General features: G+C 46.9%; 1 protein-coding gene across 1 annotated transcript in view; it reads right to left on the bottom strand.

Moving 5' to 3' along the window:
- LOC309537576 (uncharacterized protein) overlaps positions 1 to 21466 on the bottom strand; it is a gene marked incomplete at its 5' end in the record, with an annotated part of 73642 nt that overhangs the window by 2518 nt on the left and 49658 nt on the right. Inside the window, 9 exons of the mRNA XM_082232473.1 lie at positions 1834 to 1865; positions 3905 to 3957; positions 5481 to 5604; positions 8704 to 8970; positions 10269 to 10541; positions 15666 to 15920; positions 16103 to 16375; positions 17226 to 17486; positions 19820 to 20089. Coding sequence (XP_082088599.1) covers positions 1834 to 1865; positions 3905 to 3957; positions 5481 to 5604; positions 8704 to 8970; positions 10269 to 10541; positions 15666 to 15920; positions 16103 to 16375; positions 17226 to 17486; positions 19820 to 20089 — 1808 coding nt within the window. The remainder of the gene's footprint in view (positions 1 to 1833; positions 1866 to 3904; positions 3958 to 5480; positions 5605 to 8703; positions 8971 to 10268; positions 10542 to 15665; positions 15921 to 16102; positions 16376 to 17225; positions 17487 to 19819; positions 20090 to 21466) is intronic.

Here is a 21466-nt window from a genome sequence, read left to right as displayed (position 1 = left end):
GCCCTTGCCACAGGTGGGCCTGTGGGGGGAGCAGCCCCTCCTGGGATCTTGAAAGGCCCTTCCCCGAATCTCCAGCTTTCATTGGAATTAAGAAAAGCAAACAGCAGCACACAACAAGGCGCAGGCCTTTTCACTTGCAAGGTTAGAAGGAAAAGCATGCAATCGATAATCAATCTGTTACTCAGGAAACATCAAACTTCCAGTGATCTAGCCAGCGAGTATAAAAGTACCAGGGTAACAGCCAAGAACTAAATTCTTATTTTGATATTTTGAAACACATTTCATTTCATTGGAATTTAACCATCTGCGCAGTTAAGATTACTTTTAAGCTTACTAGGTTCTCTGTATTTTGCTTCTGGCTGTTTTGCTCTGGTCTTCCTCCTCTGCTGGCCAACACTTACAGCTTATCCACACTTAACTTTTCCTCCATGCTTTCCAGGAACAGTCCACACTATAAAGCTGTGTCCAAGCATCCTTTTTTTTTTTTTTTTGATCCATAGCTTTCTGCACAAGAACCTGCTCTTTAAAGCTGAATTGGAGCAAATGGCAACCCACAGAAAACTTGAATGGCCATTTGTTGCGCTTCAGCTTCAAATAGTTAGATTTTGCGGGGAAAGCTCTGGGGCAAAAGAAAGGAGCTCAAGTTTTAAAGCGTGGACCTGTGCCTGGAAAGAGAAGGGCAAAAAGTAATTGTGGCTCAGCCTTTAGCCAGCACCACCTGAGCCCCAAGTCCCCTACCCACTGCACATGAGCAGGTCCATTTTAAAAGGTGGCGATCACAGAATCACAGAATTGTAGAATCGGAAGGGACCTCAAGGGTCCCACAACGCAGGAATGTCAGCTAAAGCATCCTTGACAGATGACCATCCGACCTCTGCTTAAAAACCTCCAGGGAAGGAGAGTCCAACACCTCCCAGGGGAGGCCGTTCCAAACAGGTGAGGTGGAGGCCAAAGAGAAGCTGATGAATCTCCTAGCAACTAGCTCCTAGTTCCCCTTTAGGGAGCCCTCTCCTCCTGCTCTGAGAGAGACACATCTAATTCCCTTGGAGGTGCTAGAAGCGTGGTAAAATTAAACTCTACGTTGACCAGCAGACTGTACAGACTTACCTCACTTACCCTGGAGCAAGCAAGACATCCCCAGGGTAGTTTGGCTGTACGGGTACCAAAGTCCACTCACCTCTCAGGCCAGAATCCTGGATCATTAGGGCTAGGATACCAAGTGACCAGAACACAAGGGTGGGGAGAGGCAGATTGTTTGTTAAGCATGATAATGCTTCTGAAAATTTGGAAGGGACCTCGGGGGTCATCCATCCCACGACCTGCTGATGCAAGAAATCCACTACTACAGCATCTATGCTAGGTGGACCAGTGCAGCTTCTGCCTGGAAATCTCTAATGAAGGACTGATGCCACCATTAAGGCAATCCAAACTTCTTGTCCCCATTAAGAACTTGAGTTGTTGTCACATTGCTACGTTCTGCAGATGAAGCTGCTGTTAGCAGGTGAAAGAGTTGGGGCTGCTTCCTTGTTCCAGGATTGGGAATGGGCTCAGGAAGCCCCCAGACCTCTCTAGAGCTGGGCGATATCTGGTTTTCAGCACTGTGATATATCACCAGCTAAACATCGCAATGTACCGATATATCACAATGTCTGAAATAAGGATGGAGCTATGTTGAGGCATTGGCTGACTTCACGGTTTCCCCCACATTGTGATTTTTGGATAGCACACACAAACACACACACACACACGTCATGATTTGCAAGATATTGCCAGGTCAAAAATTATGAAACCAATATCATGATACGGACTTCAATATCATGATTCCGTCCTTACCGGTGTGGGTTTGGTGTCAGTGACGCCCTGGTCTGAAATGACAGAGACAGGACAGAGAGAGAGTATCAGGGAACTGGCAGGTACAACAGACAGAGCCTGAACACAAGCCCACGGGAGCCAAGCAGGAGACACTGAAAACCCACAACCCTCTGCCCTTGGACCACAGTGGGGCGGGGACTCCCACTGGATTAGCGCAAGCAGACAGGACAAATGGGGTGAGCTGGATTAGTAATGTGGTAAGCAATGAAGGTGCCTGGCCAGGATTTCCCCCTTGGGATCAGGAATCTCCTAAAGGGTTGGATTCCTTTAGGGCTGACCTCTTTGACCATGTGCCATCCAGACATTGCTAAGCTCCCAATGGGAGAGTCCAACAGGATCTGGGGGGTGGGGTGGCACAGCTTAGCTACCCCCACTTTTAGGGCTGCATAGAAAGGAGAGGTCCACCGGGTATGCACAGCTGCTACTTTCACTAAACCACAGTTTAGTGAAAGGGGAGGGGGGAAGGCCTAGCAGGTAAACATTCTCTCTTAATAGCCCAGAAGCCTACACTGAGCCCAGACTGGCAATCCTACAACATGGCAGACATGAGCAACGCGTGTTTAGGTATCTGTCTGTCTTGAGAGACAGTGCGCCTCCGGGAGTGAAGTCAAAGCGCTGCGCGAGCAGCATCCAAGTGTGCCTAGGGGTCCTGAGCTGCCCACATGACCAGACCGCCCTCTTGGCCTCGCTGATGTGGTCCAAAGGAAAGCAGAGCAAGACATTTGGCGCCAGCGAGTCTGCAGGAGTTGTACAACGCCAACCGTTTTAGGGACTCCACTCTGGATTTGTGTAGGGTTTACTCCTGAGTCTGTTCTTCTCCCGAAGATATCCCACAAGGCAGCACAGGTTTCAGATCAGAGTTTTCCTTCTCCTAGATGGGCTCCCATCCCAGATGGATGAGCCCCATCTGCCCCTCACTTCCCTCGACAGCATGTGCAGGAACTGCCTTCTTGACCGTTGGACCAGCTTTTGATCTCGTCTGCTCTATCTGACAGAGTCTGTCTTCGCATGCAGGGAAAAGTCCCTAGCTCACTGAGGGTGTGAGACCCATTGGCTACCCTCACCTGGTTTAGCCGGCCAGTTGAAGCCGTTTCCAGGGTGTGGTTGCTGTCACCTGCTGACAGCTTCTAGGAGCCCCAGGTGAGAGCTGAATGCAGGGTGGGGACCAAAGGTGAGCAAGGTAGCGGTCCATCAGCTGGACAGGTGGGACAGGAGAGGGGATGTGTGTGTGCTTGTAGACCGTCCCCTCCTCACTCCAGTCTTTCCCCATCTCACACCCTTCCCCCTTGCTCCAGCCCCACCTGCTGCATCTTCCTACCTGTGCTGAGCACTCCAAGGCCAATGTAGGGAGTAGAGGAAGGGAGCCACCTGCTTCCACCCTCACCCGTCAATTATTCACTTCCGTTCCTTGCTTCGCACCGAAGCCCAAGCATGATTAAAGAGGCAGGCAAAGAACGGTCTTGGATAGACTTGATTCCAGGAAAATTACGGTGGCGGTGCAGAGGGCAGAAATGGACGTTCTCTGGAGAGACCAGTCTGGCGAGCCCCATCACCTTCTGCAAGTCCCCTCTCGTGAGCTTTTCCACCACCAGGCTGGCTACAGAGCCACAGTAGGAATCCCCAAAAGACAATGAAGGGTTTTTGTGGGGTGGGCGGAGAGGGCGACAGGGGACAGGAAGATACCCACACTCCGCAGAAAACAGCAGCTCCCTTTCCCCTCCCCAGGAGGGGTCAGGGAAGAGATTCCCCCAGCCAGTCTCTTGGAAATGGGAGCTGGAGCAGCTGTGAAGTCCTTTCTCCCCGCTCCCATGTAACGGATTAAGCAGGAGTTTCCCACGATGCATCAGGGTTGGGGATGGAGCAGTCCTACTTGCCCATGCTTTGGCACAGAAGTACACAGGAAGGCCATCTACTTTCTTTGTGAACTATAAAGGCTCAGCCTAAACGGGGTGATGGTGGCCGGGGAGAGTAACATAGAGCACACAACATGCGTCACACAGACCCCGGCCCAGCCCCTTGGGCTGATACTTACTGCGGCCGGGAGCTGAGGGTATGTTTCCATTAGATGAGTGTTGTTCCGTCCTCCTAGGTAAACAGCAGACACTGTTTGATCCTATAGCAAGCAGGGGGTCTCTGCCCCAACAACAGAACCAGCACATTACCCCTTGTCCTATACTAGTGACCAGTCACGTGAAATAATAAATCTCATTCGCTTTCTTTGTGCCACATAGTCATCCATCCAATTTTTATCTTGCCCTTGGCCACACCAGTGGTGGTTTCCAAACTTTCTACACTGACGGAACCTTCCCCGTATTGACCTGTTTGCAAAGGGAACCCTCATATGTCAGCAAAGGAAACCCCGGTAAATTGCAGGGAATTCTGGGACATGTTCTAAAGCGCGCACTCAGTTCAAGGGCAACCTCCGGCCCTTCAGATGCTGTTGGACTACATCTCCCATGATTCCCAGCTAACAGGGCCACTAGTCAGGGATGATGCAACCTGTAGTCCATCAACATCTACAGAGTTGAAGGGTCCTCAACTGGTCATAAAAGGGCACTGGCAAGGCCTTAGGGGGCCTCGCTGTTTCCCTGTGTGAACTGAGAATAGGCCTAGGGCACACCCCTATGTGGTTACGAGCAAAAACCAGTAGCCAATGGGCCAGTCTTGTTTCGTCTTCCATTGCTTATGGCTTCACTGGCAAGTGTTGGAGATGATCTGAACACCCCCCCCCCCAGTCTCTCTGTCTTTCAGACACCCCCGACCTTTATACGTTTGTTCTGAGTTCAGGAGATGAATTTTCTCTTCCCGTGAACACCGCCAGTCTTTGAAATTTTGGCACTATCACCATTCTTCACCACCCCTTACGATCTCCCCACTTACATATGTATTTGCTTTTCAGGGTCCCTGATAGCTGAAAGTCTGGCATGTCCATACTTTATATTGTTGCCTAAACAATACAACTTATCACTTTTTTAAAAGGGTCCCTCCAATCATAATCATCCACTTGCTCCATATGTGTGTTTTAAACTTTTTGAATGCTTTTAGTGGTTTCACTGTATGATTTTATGCTTCTATTGTTGTACACTGCTTTGATAAATTTGTTATATTACAGCAGTATACACATATTTGTTATAATAAATAAATTTATTTATGAATCAATAAATAAAATGTGTGTGCTTTTGGAATCACCAGATTCAACAGAGGGCAGGCCTTCTGTGTCTTTTGACAGGCTATACAGAAGCGGGAAATTTCAGCCGCTGCAACTTATTCAAGTTCTTTCCAAGTGTCACAGTGGAAGCAGAAGTTTCTTCCCCTGTCCCATCTTGAATCTGGAAACCCGGGTTAGTGTCTGTGCTTTGGCTGGGAGGCATGAACAGCAGGACACACTTGGTTCTTCCAAGAGATGTGTAAGGCAGGGCTCCGACCCAGGCTGGAGAGACAGGAAAGAAACCCGCACCCCTGAGACAGCCTCAAACCCCAAGCGTGAGCAGAGAGACCAATCAAACCAGGTAAATAGAGCAGGAAGGTCCTAGAGAAGCTGGGGAGATGGTAAATTCAGATGGCAAATAGGGAACCCCAATCCAAGATGAACGGGATGGCAAACTTACCCCAAGGCAGTCTTGGTGAACAGGAAATATCCCAGACCTCCAATGAGTGCTACTCCAAGCACACAACCTATGACAATTCCAACAATTTGTCCTGGACTGAGACCCGAACCTTGTGGAGTTGATTCTGGAAGAGGGGAACAAGAGGAATTGTGAACTTTGGAAAGTACAGTATACACTAGTGGCCAAAATTATGGAAACCTTTTGGGAAAAGTGTATTTCCGAGATGAGATGTCTCATAACACCATCTTTTTTTTTTTGCGGGGGGAGTAAGACCATAAAATTATATATCAATGGAAAGATAATTTAATGAAGAGTGTAATGCAACCAAGTTTGTTCAATTACCTGTATTCTATCAAAAGTTATAGCCAAATAACCAGAAAGAGGAAGCACAACAGGTTGATATGCAGAAGTTTCCATCCCCCCCAAAAGAAAGGCAACTCTATGACCGCAATGCCCCTTTCCCTTTACTAAGTCAGTCTTTTGGGACCTCTAGCCAAGGTTGCCATCTGTTGATTTATTTTAGCGTCCCTAGCTCCTGTGCCTTCAACATCACTCTGACAAACAGAAATTCAGACAGTGAACATTTTTCTGGCATGGAGGTAAATGGTGGGAGAAAAAACTTCACCAGCTTGTTTTCTGCATGGTCTGACTACTGTTAAGAAAGCAAAGGGGCAGGAGTGAAAAAAGAGGAGGCAACTTTACCCCAAGTTTCTATGTGGTATGGGTGCAGCGAGGCTTTTCAAACTTTCACTTCATATCCCCTTTCCTCACAAGCGCTGGCTTTAGGATTATTTTTTAAAAAAATTCTACAGCACTTTTCATTTGCCGTAATAGCAAAATGGTTCACAACCCAGAAACCTTATGGGATTCAACAAAACTGGAATAATCAGCCAAGTACTAGAGGCTAGGAAAGGCCAGGGCAAAGAGACAGATCTTTAACCGCTGGCAAAAGCAGCCAGACTGGCCTAATTTCAATAGGGAGAGTGAGCAATCCACACGGTAGGGGCCACAACAGAAAAGGCCCTCTCGACTCTTACGAATGTAACCTTCATAAAGGTCTGATATGGTTGGGGGTTCCCATCTTTAAGCCATAGTGACGTGGGCAGCCTACTCGGGAGGAGGAAGTCCTGCAAATATCCTCATCCCAAGCTCTATAGGGCTTTGTAAACCAAAACTAACAGTGCAGTCCCTAACCATACCTACTCAGAGGTTAATCGGTTATTCAAGTTGGTGATGGCTACCTCCTCCCTAGCCCGGCTGCTGCTCTTCTACCAGGAGCTAAGCCATGGTTTGTGTGTACCTGGGCTGGTGGTTTGTCTCACTCCAAACCAACCATGGGCTGTAGCCAAGGTTTGCTCTTGGCTTACAGCTTGTGGTTTGTTAGAGGAAGACATGTCACGAGCTTGGGTTTGGACCATGTGCTATGACAAACCATGGCTTAGCTCTAGATAGTGTTGAGTAGGGTTGCCATATGTCTGGAATTTCCTGGACATTGCCAAAAAAAGCTCAACAACTCTTGAAATGTGGCAACCCTAGTGTTGAGCAACCCACACGCTTGCTCATTAATACTTAGTCGTACTTTGGCTTAGCGTTCCGTGTGAAACACACCACGGTCAAATGATTTTGGAGCCCTCTGATGCACACTCACAGGAGAAGAAGGGAATCTGTTTCTGGTTCATATTATTCTATGACTATTATTATTATTATTATTATTAATAATCCGTCCTTCACCCTACAGTCCCAGGGTGGATTACAGCAATTTAAAATACAACATTAGATACAGTTTAAAAACTTACAATTGCTAAAAGCACAGTCACAAAAAAACGATTTAATAAAAATAACAATATCTAATAAAAAGCAATATACAGCTGCTTATATTACACTTAGGTTTCCAATCTTTCTGCATCTTAAAGGCCGTTTCTTATTTGCTTCAAATTTGCTGCTCTAAGCTGAGAGGTTGTGTCGCATTTTGGTCTGATGCATGTAGGAGGAAGCTGTTGGACTTTTCAAACGCCGAGAACGAAGATGAAAATTAACAAACATCTAAATTTGTTCCTGTAACCAGGGGGTTGGTAGTGAGTCAATATTAACAAATTCACGCCATGCCTATGGATGATGCTAAGCAAACAAATTGGCAAACCAGAACCAACGCAAGAAATAGGGTTCTCAGGCTGCAGTACAGAGAGTAGCTCTGTACCTTGCAAACCAGTAGGTCTCTTCACACATCACATGTAAAGGGGCAACACAGGTACAAAGGGTGTGTGGAGGCTCCATCCCGGATGACCTGTGGCTCCTCCCGTGTGGAGGGACAACTTCTGGAGCAGGCAGCCCTTTCTACCCATGTGGGCTCCCTAAGGGATTTAGAATGTGGGAAGACCAGGTGTATAAAGCAATATGGGTAGCCCCACAAGAAGAATAAAAAAACCCATGGCTTGCACTTGCAATGCCTAGGCAACCTGTATCATTTTTGTACTTCAGAGCAGCTTCTAAACCAATGTCCACACATCTCCAGATCATCATTCCTCCTCCAAAAGAAAACATCTCACTGCTTTAATACTAAAGATGACAGAAAACGTGCCACAAAGTTTTTCCCTAGCATTCACGTGCAAGAATAGATAACAAGGTCTGCCTCTTCTGTTTTTTAACCCTGGCCCTGCGTAATCTGTGCCTTTAAACTGCAGCCGGACACCCAGAAACCAAGCAGGTGAAGCTTTTGCTAGTAAAGAGCTGCAACAATGCGGGGCGGGGAAAACCGAAGCTATTACGTTTTCAGGCTGTAGTTAAAGTTTAATTTTTTTAACGCAGTTTATTGTTTGATTATATCTTATCTTGCTTGTCGTGTTTTATTTTGTGACACTGTTAATAGTCCTGCGTGGCCATCTCGCCTAGAAAGGCAGGGTATATGTTTTTTTAAATAATGAAAGGCGCAGGAGCAAGGGAAAGCCTAAACAAGACCTTTGGGTTGGATCCAGTTCCACCTAGTTCCACTGAGATCACGGGGAGTTGTCAGAATGAACTCACTCAACTGGTTTCAATGAGATCTTGGTGCAGCTGACTTTAGATACCACCCTTTTCTGCCCGCAAAAAAAGTCAGTTGCGTCCTCCTCTGTTAATTCCACTCGGATTGGCCACATTTCCAAATAACCAGGTCCAGGGGGAGACTGTGGGACATTCAAAATGCTGGTGGGAGAAGAGGCAAATGTGGGCTTGTCAAGGGACTCACCCTGCGTTGTCAATTTCACACTGACAGATGCTGAGGCCAGCTTCTTAACGACGCTGTTGTAAGCCTGGCAGGTGTAATTGCCTCCATCTTCCCAGGCTGTTAAGTCTGTGCTGAAGGTGTTCGCCGTCACATTCATATTAGTATGATTGAAAAACCACCGAAACTGGGCTTCGGGTAGGGACTCTGCAGTACACAGCAGAGCCAAACGGGAACCTAGTTTTAGAGTTACGGTTCCTGTTTGGTTCAGCTTAACGTTATTTGGCCCATCTAGAAAGGAAAGCAAGTAGAATCAGGACCAATGGGTGGAAACAGGGGAGAGGTGCCCTTGTGTTGTCCTGCCCCCCAGTGTGTGTGTTCACCAGCCCAAAACGCAGCAAGAGAGCTGGCCACCCAGCTTCAGGGCTTAATCTGAGAAAGCGTTTGCTGGGGTTCAGCTCTCCGAAGCCATTTTCAATCCTGGGGCTTAGCTTTAGGATTCCTGTGGAGGATTCCCTGGTCCTGAATGGGGTAACTGTGCCCCTGAAGGACCAGGTGCGCAGCCTGGGAGTCATTTTGGACTCACAGCTGTCCATGGAGGCACAGGTCAAATCTGTGTCCAGGGCAGCTGTTTACCAGCTCCATCTGGTACGTAGGCTGAGACTCTATCTGCCTGCGGACTGTCTCGCCAGAGTGGTGCATGCTCTAGTTATCTCCCGCTTGGACTACTGCAATGCGCTCTACGTGGGGCTACCTTTGAAGGTGACCCGGAAACTACAACTAATCCAGAATGCGGCAGCTAGACTGGTGACTGGGAGTGGCTGCTGAGACCATATAACACCGGTCTTGAAAGACCTACATTGGCTCCCAGTACGTTTCCGAGCACAATTCAAAGTGTTGGTGCTGACCTTTAAAGCCCTAAACAGCCTCAGTCCAGTATATCTGAAGGAGCGTCTCCACCCCCATCATTCAGCCCGGACACTGAGGTCCAGCTCTGAGGGCCTTCTGGCGGTTCCCTCACTGCGAGAAGCCAAGTTACAGGGAACCAGGCAGAGGGCCTTCTCGGTAGTGGCACCCGCCCTGTGGAATGCCCTCCCACCAGATGTCAAAGAGAACAACAACTACCAGACTTTTAGAAGACATCTGAAGGCAGCCCTGTTTAGGGAAGCTTTTAATGTTTGATGTATTGCAGTGTTTTAAATTTTTTTTTTTTTTTGGAAGCCACCCAGAGTGGCCGGGGAAGCCCAGCCAGATGGGCGGGGTATAAATAATAACTTATTATTTATAAATTATTATTTAGAAGGCAGGCCTTTATTAATAAAGGAGACAGCATCTGCTAGCATTTGCAGAGTACTTTTCCCGCCTCCCCACGAGCTACCTCCACACATCGGGGTTAGGGAATAGGGGGCTCATAGCTTCCAAGTATGCTTCGAGCGCCAGGGCCTCTTATTTCAGAAAGACCAGGGGTGGGGAGATCAAGGGAGAGAGGAAATCCCCATTACAACTCACAGATGCCCTCCCTGCCAAATGCATGCAGCAACGGCAAGGAGAAAGGAGCCACCAAGCATTTTCAAACCAGGGTTACTTACATGCCAAGCTAATATTACTGGGGTTGCTTGTGGCATTGCTGACAGGGTTGGTAGCTTTACATGTATACATCCCTTCCTCATCTTTGGAGACGGCAGTTAGAGTGAGGGTTCGGTTCCTGTTGAAAAGCCCAGCCTTATCTGGGACAGGGTTACTGCCCTTGAACCAGGTGACGTTGACATCAAGGCTGTTGGAGGTGTTACACTGTAAGGAGACGTTTGCGTTCTCTGCCACTATGGCTTCTGCAGGCCACAGGACTGGATTGGAGAGGGTTTCTGCACACAAAACAGAAAGAGGGTCATGTTTTGTGGGTCCTCATGGCACCTAAATCTGGGCAGGGTTTTTTCAAGTGTGGTTATTAGGGAAAGTGCAGCACTTTGCCTCTGGAGTGTGTCAGGAATCCTGTCACTTTTAAAGCAGAATCCTGCTTCTTTTGAAAGCATAGCTCGAGATTGCTATACGAAAGTGTTCAAGGAATTACGTACTGAATTGCCAGGGCTGTGGGTTGTTTTGGGCACCATTGCATTATAGAGAACACACAGAAAGGGTGTGTGTGTGTGTGTGTTGGAGGAGATACATTTTGGCAGCATTTCCAGGCAAGACATCTCAAGGAGGAAGCAAGTGAGCTAGAAGCTTCCTGCAGCTGCTCTCCAAAGGCCTCTTCTTAGCAGCAATTTACATGGAATTTGCAAACTGTGATTTAATGAAATTTTGAAATGAGAGTAGTTGAGACAGCGACTGACCTCATGCTTTGAAATGAACAATTAAGTGGCGCCAGCGATTGCTATAACCCAGACTTTTTACAAAAACAAGTTGATTAGATTTTTTTTTTTTTACAACCTATATGTTGTCTGGTCACTTTTAAGCCCTATTAGTGCTCAATCTCGGGTGTCCATCCCTTGCCCATTTAAAAGTAGTTGGACACCAGTTGCTGATGGCGTCACATAATAGGGTGTTGTGGGGTTTTTGTAAAGGGAATGTTAATATGGGGAGTGTTCAGCTAAGTGCTTTAATGAAGTGTCGGGGAAATTTATGCAATTTGCAGGAACGAGCAGGAAAGCTTTCCCAGGGTTCTTCCACGAGGCTGTGCAGGAGAACATCCTGGGCAATTGCACCGCGCACGCAGCGATGCTTCAAGGTTCCTGAGGGTCCTGGGGCAAGATGCTCTTAGTTGGGCCCTCTTCCTGAACAGGCACCATTTAACCTGCCCATTGACCATTAGCTTGTCTCTTCTCCTGGGCCAAATTGGCACCACCTCTCAGAGAAAGAAAGAGAGCGAGAAGACAAGGCAGTCTAACCCAACCTGGTGCCCTTCCAGATGTTTGAGATTACAAGTACCATCAGCTCCAGCCAGCACTGATGTGTTAGCAGGAGCTGATGGGGACTGTAATTCTGAACATCTGGAGGTCACCTGCATTGGGGAAGACGTTGAGAGGGTGAGCCTGCTGCTCTCATTGCTTGCTTGAAGAGAGCAGGAGACGAATCAGCAAAGAAGCTGCAGAGGCACCTATTGAGGAGTCCTCCTAACCACTAGGAGGAAGGACAAGACGTTTATTGGATAGTGTGTGTGTGTGTGGGGGGGGTCACTGCTAGGGAACTGAATGGACAGGGGTGCAGGTCCCTGACACGTATTTGCATGCAATCTGCCTATGTTCATTTATATGTAGAGATGCCTCTGGGAAATTAAGATGTTGAGAGGCTGGGGTTTCCTCACCACGACTGCACTTCATAATGCACTCAGCGTCCTATAAGCAAAGTAAAATAAATAGTTAAAACAGGTTGTTTTTTTTTAAAAAAAAACGGAGTGGAGGAGGAAACGAACAGATGTAAAATACCCCATGGCTCAAGGTCCCCTGGGACGCCTCCGGTGGTGCAGCAGGATTTATCAGATTTAGAGACATGCTTTTGATTTTTGTATTAAATCACACGTGTGGGTGCTCTTGTTTAATTGGTTTTCTTGGATTTGGGAATGAATTCAATTAATTAAAAGGAAGCAAAGCGACGCCAGCGAGGAGCAATGGGAACTGAATTTTAGGAGGATAACGAGAAGAATTCCTTCAGAACCCTTTCAGAGAATTCCAAGGATACAGTCCCTGGGAACCACAAGTAGTAAACGGGTTTGAAAGGAAGGTATGTTTATACTGATGAGGGTAGCGCATAAGACAAAGGTGGGGTGGAAGGGTGGTGGTGGTGGGAGAATAAGAGAGATGAGGAACAGACTTCAGATGCACTACACAGAGTTGTTACCACTGAGAGAGGTGATTCAGTCAGCCAGGATATCCCCCAGGGTGATAAACAAAGCACTAAGCTGTATCTCAAGAAAGAAGATTCCACCTAAACATTAGGAAGAACTTCCTGACAGTAAGAGCTGTTCGACAGTGGAATTTGCTGCCAAGGAGTGTGGTGGAGTCTCCTACTTTGGAGGTCTTTAAGCAGAGGCTTGACAACCATATGTCAGGAGTGCTCTGATGGTGTTGCCTGCTTGGCAGGGGGTTGGACTCGATGGCCCTTGTGGTCTCTTCCAACTCTATGATTCTATGATTCTATGATCTCAGTTCAAGGGTTGAGCTTTATTGGCATAATAAGGAAATGCTGAAACTAAGATGAAAGAAAGGCATTTGAGATGCATCGTGTGGAAAGAACCTGGAGGACACAAACACACCTGGAATGTCACATTTTCATAGACAATGGATGCTGGATAGATGAGGGTAAATTACCAGTACAAGTGAAAGAGTGGACTGAGACAGCACAAAGAAGCGATTTGCAAATTCTACAGAGCAAACAGATGTGAAAGAGCAGGCTTTTGCCTAGCTCATCTGCCAGGAAGCAGCAATGGAGCTGATGACAGTTCACAGTTCTGGGTGGCATGTGACAATGCGACCAAGGGAAACAGCCAGCAACAACTTCAACACCCAATGGATGGTGGGGGTTGGAAGCAGACCTTGATACAGGACTCTCCGAAGCTGAGCAGAGCTGTGACACATTAACCTAGTAACCAACCGAAACTTAACAGGAGGCATTCGAACAATCACTTTGCATCAGTTAGTTACCTGAGAATCAGGGCTGTGTGTACTCCATGTTTTAAAAACAAAGAAACAAATCTACATCTACCTAGGGAATCCCAATTCTGCTCCAAAAAAACCTGAATTCTGTGACATAAAAGAAATTACGCAGGTTCAACTTATTTCACAGATTTGCACAATTTAGCCTTTCATTTGTATTGGTCTGCATAATCTCTTGGTTCATGTTTTCCTGTGTAAGGACAAACCCCAGGCATTGGCAACCATTCCTTTAGTGACCTCCCTGGCTTCTGAAATTTCAGCAACTATCTACCAAACACTCCCAGACATATTGTTGCAGTAGTAAGGGACAGAAACTGTTTTAAAAGCTTTGCAATCTGGCACTTGCAGGGATAACGGTTTCTCTTTACAGGAGAACCCCCAACTGGGGATAATCATGGTTGCCATTTCCAAGAAGGTGAAGTCTCAAATACAATGGTTGTGTATTTGTGTACGGTTCATGCAAAACCCTGAAAAATTTGTGAATTCGTAACTCCTATGCACTGAATGCATGCTTGGAAGGCACAGAGCAGGGGATAAAGAATCCCAGTCACACTGGTTTAAAACTGTCAAGTTGGCACTGCCCAAAGGGCAAGGCAACAGTTGCATATGATCTGCCAGCAAACAAACAAAGAATTAAACCTAGCTTAGTCACTGAGCCGGTCTTCTCAAGGGCTTGGATCTTTTTCAGATCCGTTTGCTTCCTGTTACTATTCTGGTACTCCATGCTATTATGCTCTAAAGTGCTTCTTCCCTCCCAACCCGAAACTGCCAGAATCCCAGCACCTCATTCGTATTTGGAGTCCAAGATCTGCACAGAGACCAGGCTAAGCTGCGGCTGATGGCAACCACTCCGCATGCTGCAGACTGACTCTTTCCAAGTTCATCACAGAAGTGGAGAAAGCTTTGGAGTCCACACTAAGACCCTCAGCAATTTTCAAAGTGGTCATTGGAGGGGGCTACTAACATAGAATTCAAATGGTGTTTTTCCATAAACATGCTGCAGAACACCTGAATGAAGCTTGCAGACCATGGGTGGTCCACAGACCAGTTTGGGAACCCCTGGCCTAGAAGTTTGGATAACACAGATCATTCCAATGCACAATGCAAAGTGAGAGTCCCATCACTAAGCTATGCTAACAGAATCTCATTAACATTCCAGCGCGGTCTATGTTGCATAAGAAACTTACATGCTAAAGATCTGGGGGGGGGGGAGACAAGTGGCCCTCAGCCAAATTTTGTGGAGGTGTGCCTAGAGGAAGAGAAGGAGGCAGGACAGGGGTGGGTGGTGAGCCAATAGAGATCGCGCTAATGGAAGAAGTGTGGAGGGAAGGGGGGCTTTGAAAGCTCTCAGTTCAGAGCTCAAGCTGTCCCTCCCCCTGCAGCCCGATGGGTGGGGAGGAAGGAAAGAGCAGCCCCAGCTACAAACAGATTAAAGGTAAAGGGACCCTTGACCATTAGGTCCAGTTGCGGACAACTCTGGGGTTGCGGCGCTCATCTCGCTTTACTGGCCGAGAGAGCCGGCATTTGTCCGCAGACAACTTCCGGGTCATGTGGCCAGCATGACTAAGCAGTTTCTGGCGAAACCAGAGCAGTGCACGGAAATGCCGTTTGCTTTCGAACTGCTAGGTTGGCAGGACCGAGCAATGGGAGCTCATCCTGTTGCGGGGATTTGAACCGCCGACCTTCTGATCGGCAAGCCCTAGGCTCTGTGGTTTAACCTACAGCGCCACCCGCGTCCCAACAGATTACTCCTAAGGAAAAGCAACTCGGCCTCCACAGAAGAAAGGTTTCTCTCTTCCTAATCTAAATAAGCATGGTACACAAAGGAACATTATATGGGATTCTCTCCCCCACCCCCCCGTTCCCAGTTGTAGACAGAATATAATATACCCAAGTTAGTACTCTGGGTTATCAAGTTAGGACTACATGGCATGTTTCAACTATCAAGTTAGCTGTGTATATGTTATTAAAACGGCGGCGGCGACACCCTACCACCAGTCATGATTCTTGTCATTATTTAACGCTCCATTTTTTGGTACTGTCTGACCATTCGCTGCAGGCATCAGGCAAAATGAGTAGAAAATAAAGGAAGTTCCTGTGAACCCAATATAATCCAGGCTAACAGCCGCACCCAGCATAGGAAGTTGCAAGCTACAGGCCAGCATGATCTCTCCTTGAGAGACTCACGGAAGTCTTGATGAATATGGACGTTGGAAAGGACAGATGAGGAGACAGTGGGCAGCATGGGGAGCTGCCCCAAAGAGAATGCAGACAAACTGGTGGCGTTTGGTGCCACAGCGGAAAACACCAAGCTGGGTTCGCTGAAGAGATACTTACCGTACACCTCAACAAGGAGGCTTGCACTTTTGCTGAGATTAGTCTCAACATTGAAAGCACTGCAGGTATAATCCCCAGTGTCGTTGAGAGACAGATTCGAGATCAACAGCTCAGAGGTGTTCCCAATTATTCCCTCTTTAAAAATCCAAGTGTACTGAGGCGGCGGGTGGGAGTCGGCACTGCAGCTGAGGTTGAGGCTGGATCCCGTACAGTAAGTATTGACTTTGGGGCTGATTACAGGATCATCAGGCCCATCTGGAGCAAACAGAGGAGAATCACAAGTTGGGCATCACGGTGAAGGGCGAAAGAGGTGGCTCAAGGGGCTGAAGAACGATATATTACTCATTCAGTTTTTAGGAGGTACATACTGTACAAGGGAGAGGGAAGCTGGGAGGAGGTGTTAGAAGGGATGAACTGAGAATTGGCGCCACACTTACAGAACACCGTCAGTTCGAAGGGGGTACTGGTGTTGTTGCTGATTCTGTTGACTCCAAGGCAGGTGTAGGAACCTGCATCAGACCGGCTGACCGGGTTTATTGTGAGGTTTTGGTTATCATGACTCAGAGATATATGCCCTCCATCCTCCAGGCTCTGATTCCCTCTGAACCAATAGTAAGAGACCTCGCTGCCAACGGAGGTGCAAGTCAGAATCAGCGACTCGTTCTCCATGGCTTCCGACAGACCCATAATGGTAACGTCAGAAACCTCCGCTGTAAGGAAAGAATAACGAGGAGGCAGAGGGTTATCAAGGAACAAATGGTGAACAGATGCAGGGAAGGGTGTTGCAGGTCTGCCTGCAAGGACTCCCTCTTCCCTTGAAATCTTCCAAGGAGGACAGAAACGTAGTTTAAAAGCCATGCGACTGCTTTCACCAACAGAAGAACAAGAAGGACCTCAAAGATACCAAAGAAGTGCTGAGTGACAGGTGATGAACAAGGCCCTGAATGGGGACAGATGGACAATTTCCACGGACAAGAGATATTTTTGTTTTATTTTATTTGTGGACAGTCCTAAATAGAAGTTACAGTCACTGCAAAAAGGCACCAGAGGGAGAGACAGTGAAGCAAGTGGCTGTGAGCACCATTGCTTCGAAGGGAAGCAGTAAGCTGTTGCATCAAGATTCTTATCCCGTTTCAGGAGATGCATCCTAAAGAGGACAGAGTCCTGGGAATAAGATGAACAGAAAACATACAAGAAGTTTGCCAAGGCAGCAAAACACCACCGAAGGTGCATTCCATTGGTGATCTTGAGTTGAAGGTCTTCATTGACAGGTGACTGATTAGATTCGAAGAGACACTGTGAGCCATGCAATATCCCGTGGGAGACAAATCAATAACAGAAGGGCACCTGAGCCTGCTGGGTAGGCAGAAAATGACAGAATACCCAAGCATTCATTAGAAAAAAAGGAACAGGAGGCAAAAAGATAGCATTGGGTTTGGCTCCAGGAAGAGTCCCATGGAAGCAGGAAGTGGGACAGGAGTATAAACGACCAGCGTGGCAAAAGAAATGCCAGTGAGTTAGAAGTCACGTTTGGATGCGTGTAACCCTGTGGATACTTACCTAGTACCCAGATCTCCCGGCTTGCGGAGGTGGAGCTAGCATTGGTTTCATTGTTGAAAGCCTTGCAGGTGTAATTCCCACTGTGGTGGAACTGCAGATTGTGGATAGAAAGCTGGGAGGCGGACCCTATGTCTGATGTCTCATTGAAACTCCAGGTGTATTGCGCAGCTGGGTTGGAGTCAGCAGTGCAGGAGAGAGTGAGGTTGGAGCCCTCTGCGTAATAGTGCTTACTGGGGCCAATTTCAGGGACATCAGGCCCATCTGGAGTAAATACAGGAGAGTCAGAAGTTGGGGGAAGCCAGTGAGATTCTGGATGGCTCAGGTGCCACCTTTGGCAAAATGTACCGTGAGTCAGATTGACCGACACATGCCTGTGTGTTCGGCATGTGAAGTGTGATGTTGTTTTCTTAGCTGGAAGAAAACTGAATTGCAGATAGAAGCGCTTGTTCAGGGACAGCAGAATAGCTGCCTTGGGAGGTTTAGACTGCCCCTTCCATATCCGGGATAAGTTTACTTACTTACACCATGCTTACATTTCTCTGGGAATCCTGACAAAAGAATTCTCAGGATTTCCCAAAACTGTGGGAAAATCCTTGGTAGAAGTCATGACTTCCAATTACTGGTTTATGATCTGGGAATCACTCTGTTATCAGAGAGAGGAAAGCAGGAAGCAGTGAACCTAAAATGGGAAGTTGAGCAAGCTGGGCAGGACGCAGGCAATAATTTTGTTCACTGCTTTTAAGGTATCTTTGGGAACTTGTTACGGCTTATTCGTGAGCAATTTATGAAAAGAGGAACGTAGAAGCTCAATTAAATGGAAAAGCTGTGTGTCAAGAACAATGCACTATAAAGTGAGCCTGGCCTCTTTTTTTTAAATGCAATTAGCTAAGATTTCTGAAGTTTGCTGGGTGGCTGGCTTTGCTTAAGGACAAGAAGGAATTGCAAGCTTACGAGTGGCAGCTCTTGACTTGGGAGATGGCGCCTGTCGCTTTAATAGCTCCGGGGTAACACAAGAGGCAGCGACATTATTTAACTCTCCCTCATCAAAACTCAAGGAGGAGCAAACTAAAATCATGAAGCCCAATGTGGCCAGATAGGCAGCAGTTGCAGTTTGAGCATTCGAAAGGGGAAATAGCTCCTTCTGGTTTCTTAGGTTTCGCCAGTAAAATGTGTGTCTCTGTGTGAAATCTGAGACAAGGAAGGAGTATTGACTCAGCTAACTTCTGAGCAGCAAGGCTAGACTTTTACATCACACCACAGCCAGCCAATCACCATACAGGAAGTTGCACAATATGTACTGGGAAGGGGCTGTGTGCTAAAGCACATGGTATGCCTTTACTAGGCCACAAATCTAGTCCTTGCCATCTGCAGCGAAGGATTCCAGCGGTCCAGAAATGACATCTGCCTCTGATGCTAGAAAGCTACTTTGCCTCCGATTAGGCCAGGCAGTTCTATTTATTCATCCATTTATTCTGATTTCTCATTGATATCTCACCTTTTCCTCCAGGGAGCGCAAGGGGGTCTGCTTGGTTCTCCCCCCTCTGTATTTTATTCTACACCAAGCCGGTGAGGGAGGTTAGGATGAGAGACAGTGGCTGGTTCAAGGTCACCCAGTGAGCTTCATGGCTGAGCGGGAATTTGAACCTTGGGTTGCCAGGTCCTAGCCTAACACTCTAATCATTACGTTACACTGGCTCTGGATTACAGGGGCCACAGATCTTCCTCAATATGATGCAGACCGCTGAACTTCAACTTACTATGGTTGGGGCTGATGCAGTTCTTAAGAGCTGACAGTGCTGTGTGAAATCAAGTGTACGGTTAGATCAAATAAGGGCTGCTATAATGATCTTCTATCTCTCCTAGAGATTCTGATGGTACTTTCAAAATATTTTATGATATACTGAAGGAGCGTCTCCACCCCCATTGTTCTACCTGGACACTGAGGTCCAGCTCCGGGGGCCTTCTGGCGGTTCCCTCACTGCGAGAAGCCAAGTTACAGGGAACCAAGCAGAGGGCCTTCTCAGTAGTGGCACCCGCCCTGTGGAATTCCCTCTCATCAGATGTCAAGGAAATAAACAACTATCAGCCTTTTAGAAAACATCTGAAGGCAGCCCTGTTTAGGGAAGTAGTTAATGTTTGATCTTTTATCGCTTTTATTATTATTATTATTAATATTCTGTTGGGAACTGCCCGGAGTGGCTGGGGAAACCCAGACAGATGGGTGGGGTATAAATATATTATTATTATTATTATTATTATTATTATTATTATTATTATTATTATTCTTCTTCTGCAATAAGTAGGGGGAGAGTTTTAAAAACAACAGAGTTCTGGAAATCCGGTTCCAAAAGAAGGTAGATTGGGGGCATGAAGTAATGTTTTTAGAAGTTGTGAGTGCTAACTTTGCATGAAGTGAGTTAACTCACATGGCGGGTCTCTCTACTTTTGTGTATTTCAGTCTTATTGAATCTGCTTGCCAGATATCCTTGTCTTTAAAAGTTATAGCCTTGCACTCTCAGGGTCTAAGTCAAGCCCCCACATGCTCCGCTCCCAGAACTGCTCCAACCCTCCCTCAATGGTAGAACCAGACTTACACAAAACATTCAGCAAGTATGAGGTGCTGTCATTAGAGAAGCTGTTATATCCATAGCAGCTGTAGCTGTCCGAGTCATTCCGGCTCGTTGGATTGAATGTGAGGACCTGGTTGTTGTTGCTCAGAGAAATGCGCTCTCCAACCACCAGGCTCTCGTTCCCTCTTAACCAAGAGTAGGAAACGTTAGTGCCTGCGGAGGTGCAGTGCAGAACTGTGGTGCTATTCTCGATGGCCTTGCCAGAGTCACTGATGGTGATATTAGTGACATATCCTGTAGAGGGAGAGAGAGAAAAGAGAGAGAAGTAGAGGGAATGATGGTGTTATCCAAGGTAAAAGTGGAGAAGTAAGTAGGCCTCCTCAGAGTCGTTTCTTCGTTCTGCATCTTGGAAGTTGAATATATCCAGCTGTCATTTAAGGAGAGGTCCTGCAGTGTGATCCGTCTGCCGCTGAGAGGTGAAACTCTTGTTTATTTTCAATTAGGAAACTCCGATAAACTAAATTCTGCAGCATAAAGGAACAAGTTGGCAGATGCAAAGAACAGGAGGGCACACATAGGAACACTTCAACATTATCGGTTGCAAAAGGTTGTCAGTGTGAAATGAATGTCCAGTCTGGGATGAATGTCAACATGGAACAAGGCAAAAGAAGTGGACAAGAAAATAGTTGATAAAGTAAATAACCTAAAAACAGAAGAACTGCAGCGAACATTAATTACAATCCCATCTCTGATGCATTTCACAAGGAAGACGGAATCCACAGCAGTGAAGGAACTGGTGTGATGAAATCTGAAGATTCGGCAACAGAGAATAAAAGAACAGAGTTTGCTTCTTTGGGAATGAGTTATTTGGGATTTCAGCGCAAATCAGTGGAAAATCTTCTGATCCAGGTTTTGGAATAAAGATGATCATCGACAGAGGACCAAGATAAATCCCAAGTAAAACAAAGGTAAGGAAGGCAAGCAACTAGAGGGAAAGGGTCCATTCAGGGACCCTTGCCAACTTGAACCACCACATGAATCAAATTTCTAGAAGGAAGGTTCTTGAAGACAAGGCACATAAAGGAGAAGAAATGGCAGGAACATCTACACATTTTATTTCGTTATCTCGGTGTTTTTCATTGACAGGGAAAAAGTAGTGTGAGTCCGGAAATATGGTAATAGACAGAGAGACTCCAAGACCAGGAACTGGATATGACCTGAAGAAGAGAAACTTCATGGTACATCAAGAACTGAAGTGGAGTGATTGCCATGGATACTGTAAAGGGACAGTGAGGTGACAGAATACGAGGAATGAATTCTGGAAGCCAAAATGGCCACGAGACAGAGTTCGCACAATCAAGTTCCCATGTACAGATGAAGCAGTGACTGCAAGGACAGTCTTATCAGCCACAGGAAGGCGCAGGTTAGCTTAGGATGCAGCCTGGCTTTCAAGCTACTCACCCAGAACGCTGATCTCCAGGCTGGTGTGGCTGAAAATGCCAGTGACATCATTGGTGGCATTACAAGTGTATTTGCCGGCATCATTTAGAGAAAGATGCGAGATCAGGAGTTGGGACTCGTTCTGAGCTTCCAGAAGTTTCTCATTATGATACCAAGAATAACTGGCAGGTGGGTTGGAGTTGGCAGAACACGAGAGGTTAAGGGAGAAGT

The sequence above is a fragment of the Podarcis vaucheri genome (genome assembly GCF_965113315.1).
Source record: "Podarcis vaucheri genome assembly, chromosome: 7".
NCBI classification, from domain to species: domain Eukaryota; kingdom Metazoa; phylum Chordata; class Lepidosauria; order Squamata; family Lacertidae; genus Podarcis; species Podarcis vaucheri.
Note: the sequence above shows the minus strand (reverse complement) of the source record. Positions and strands in the feature narration are given on the sequence as shown.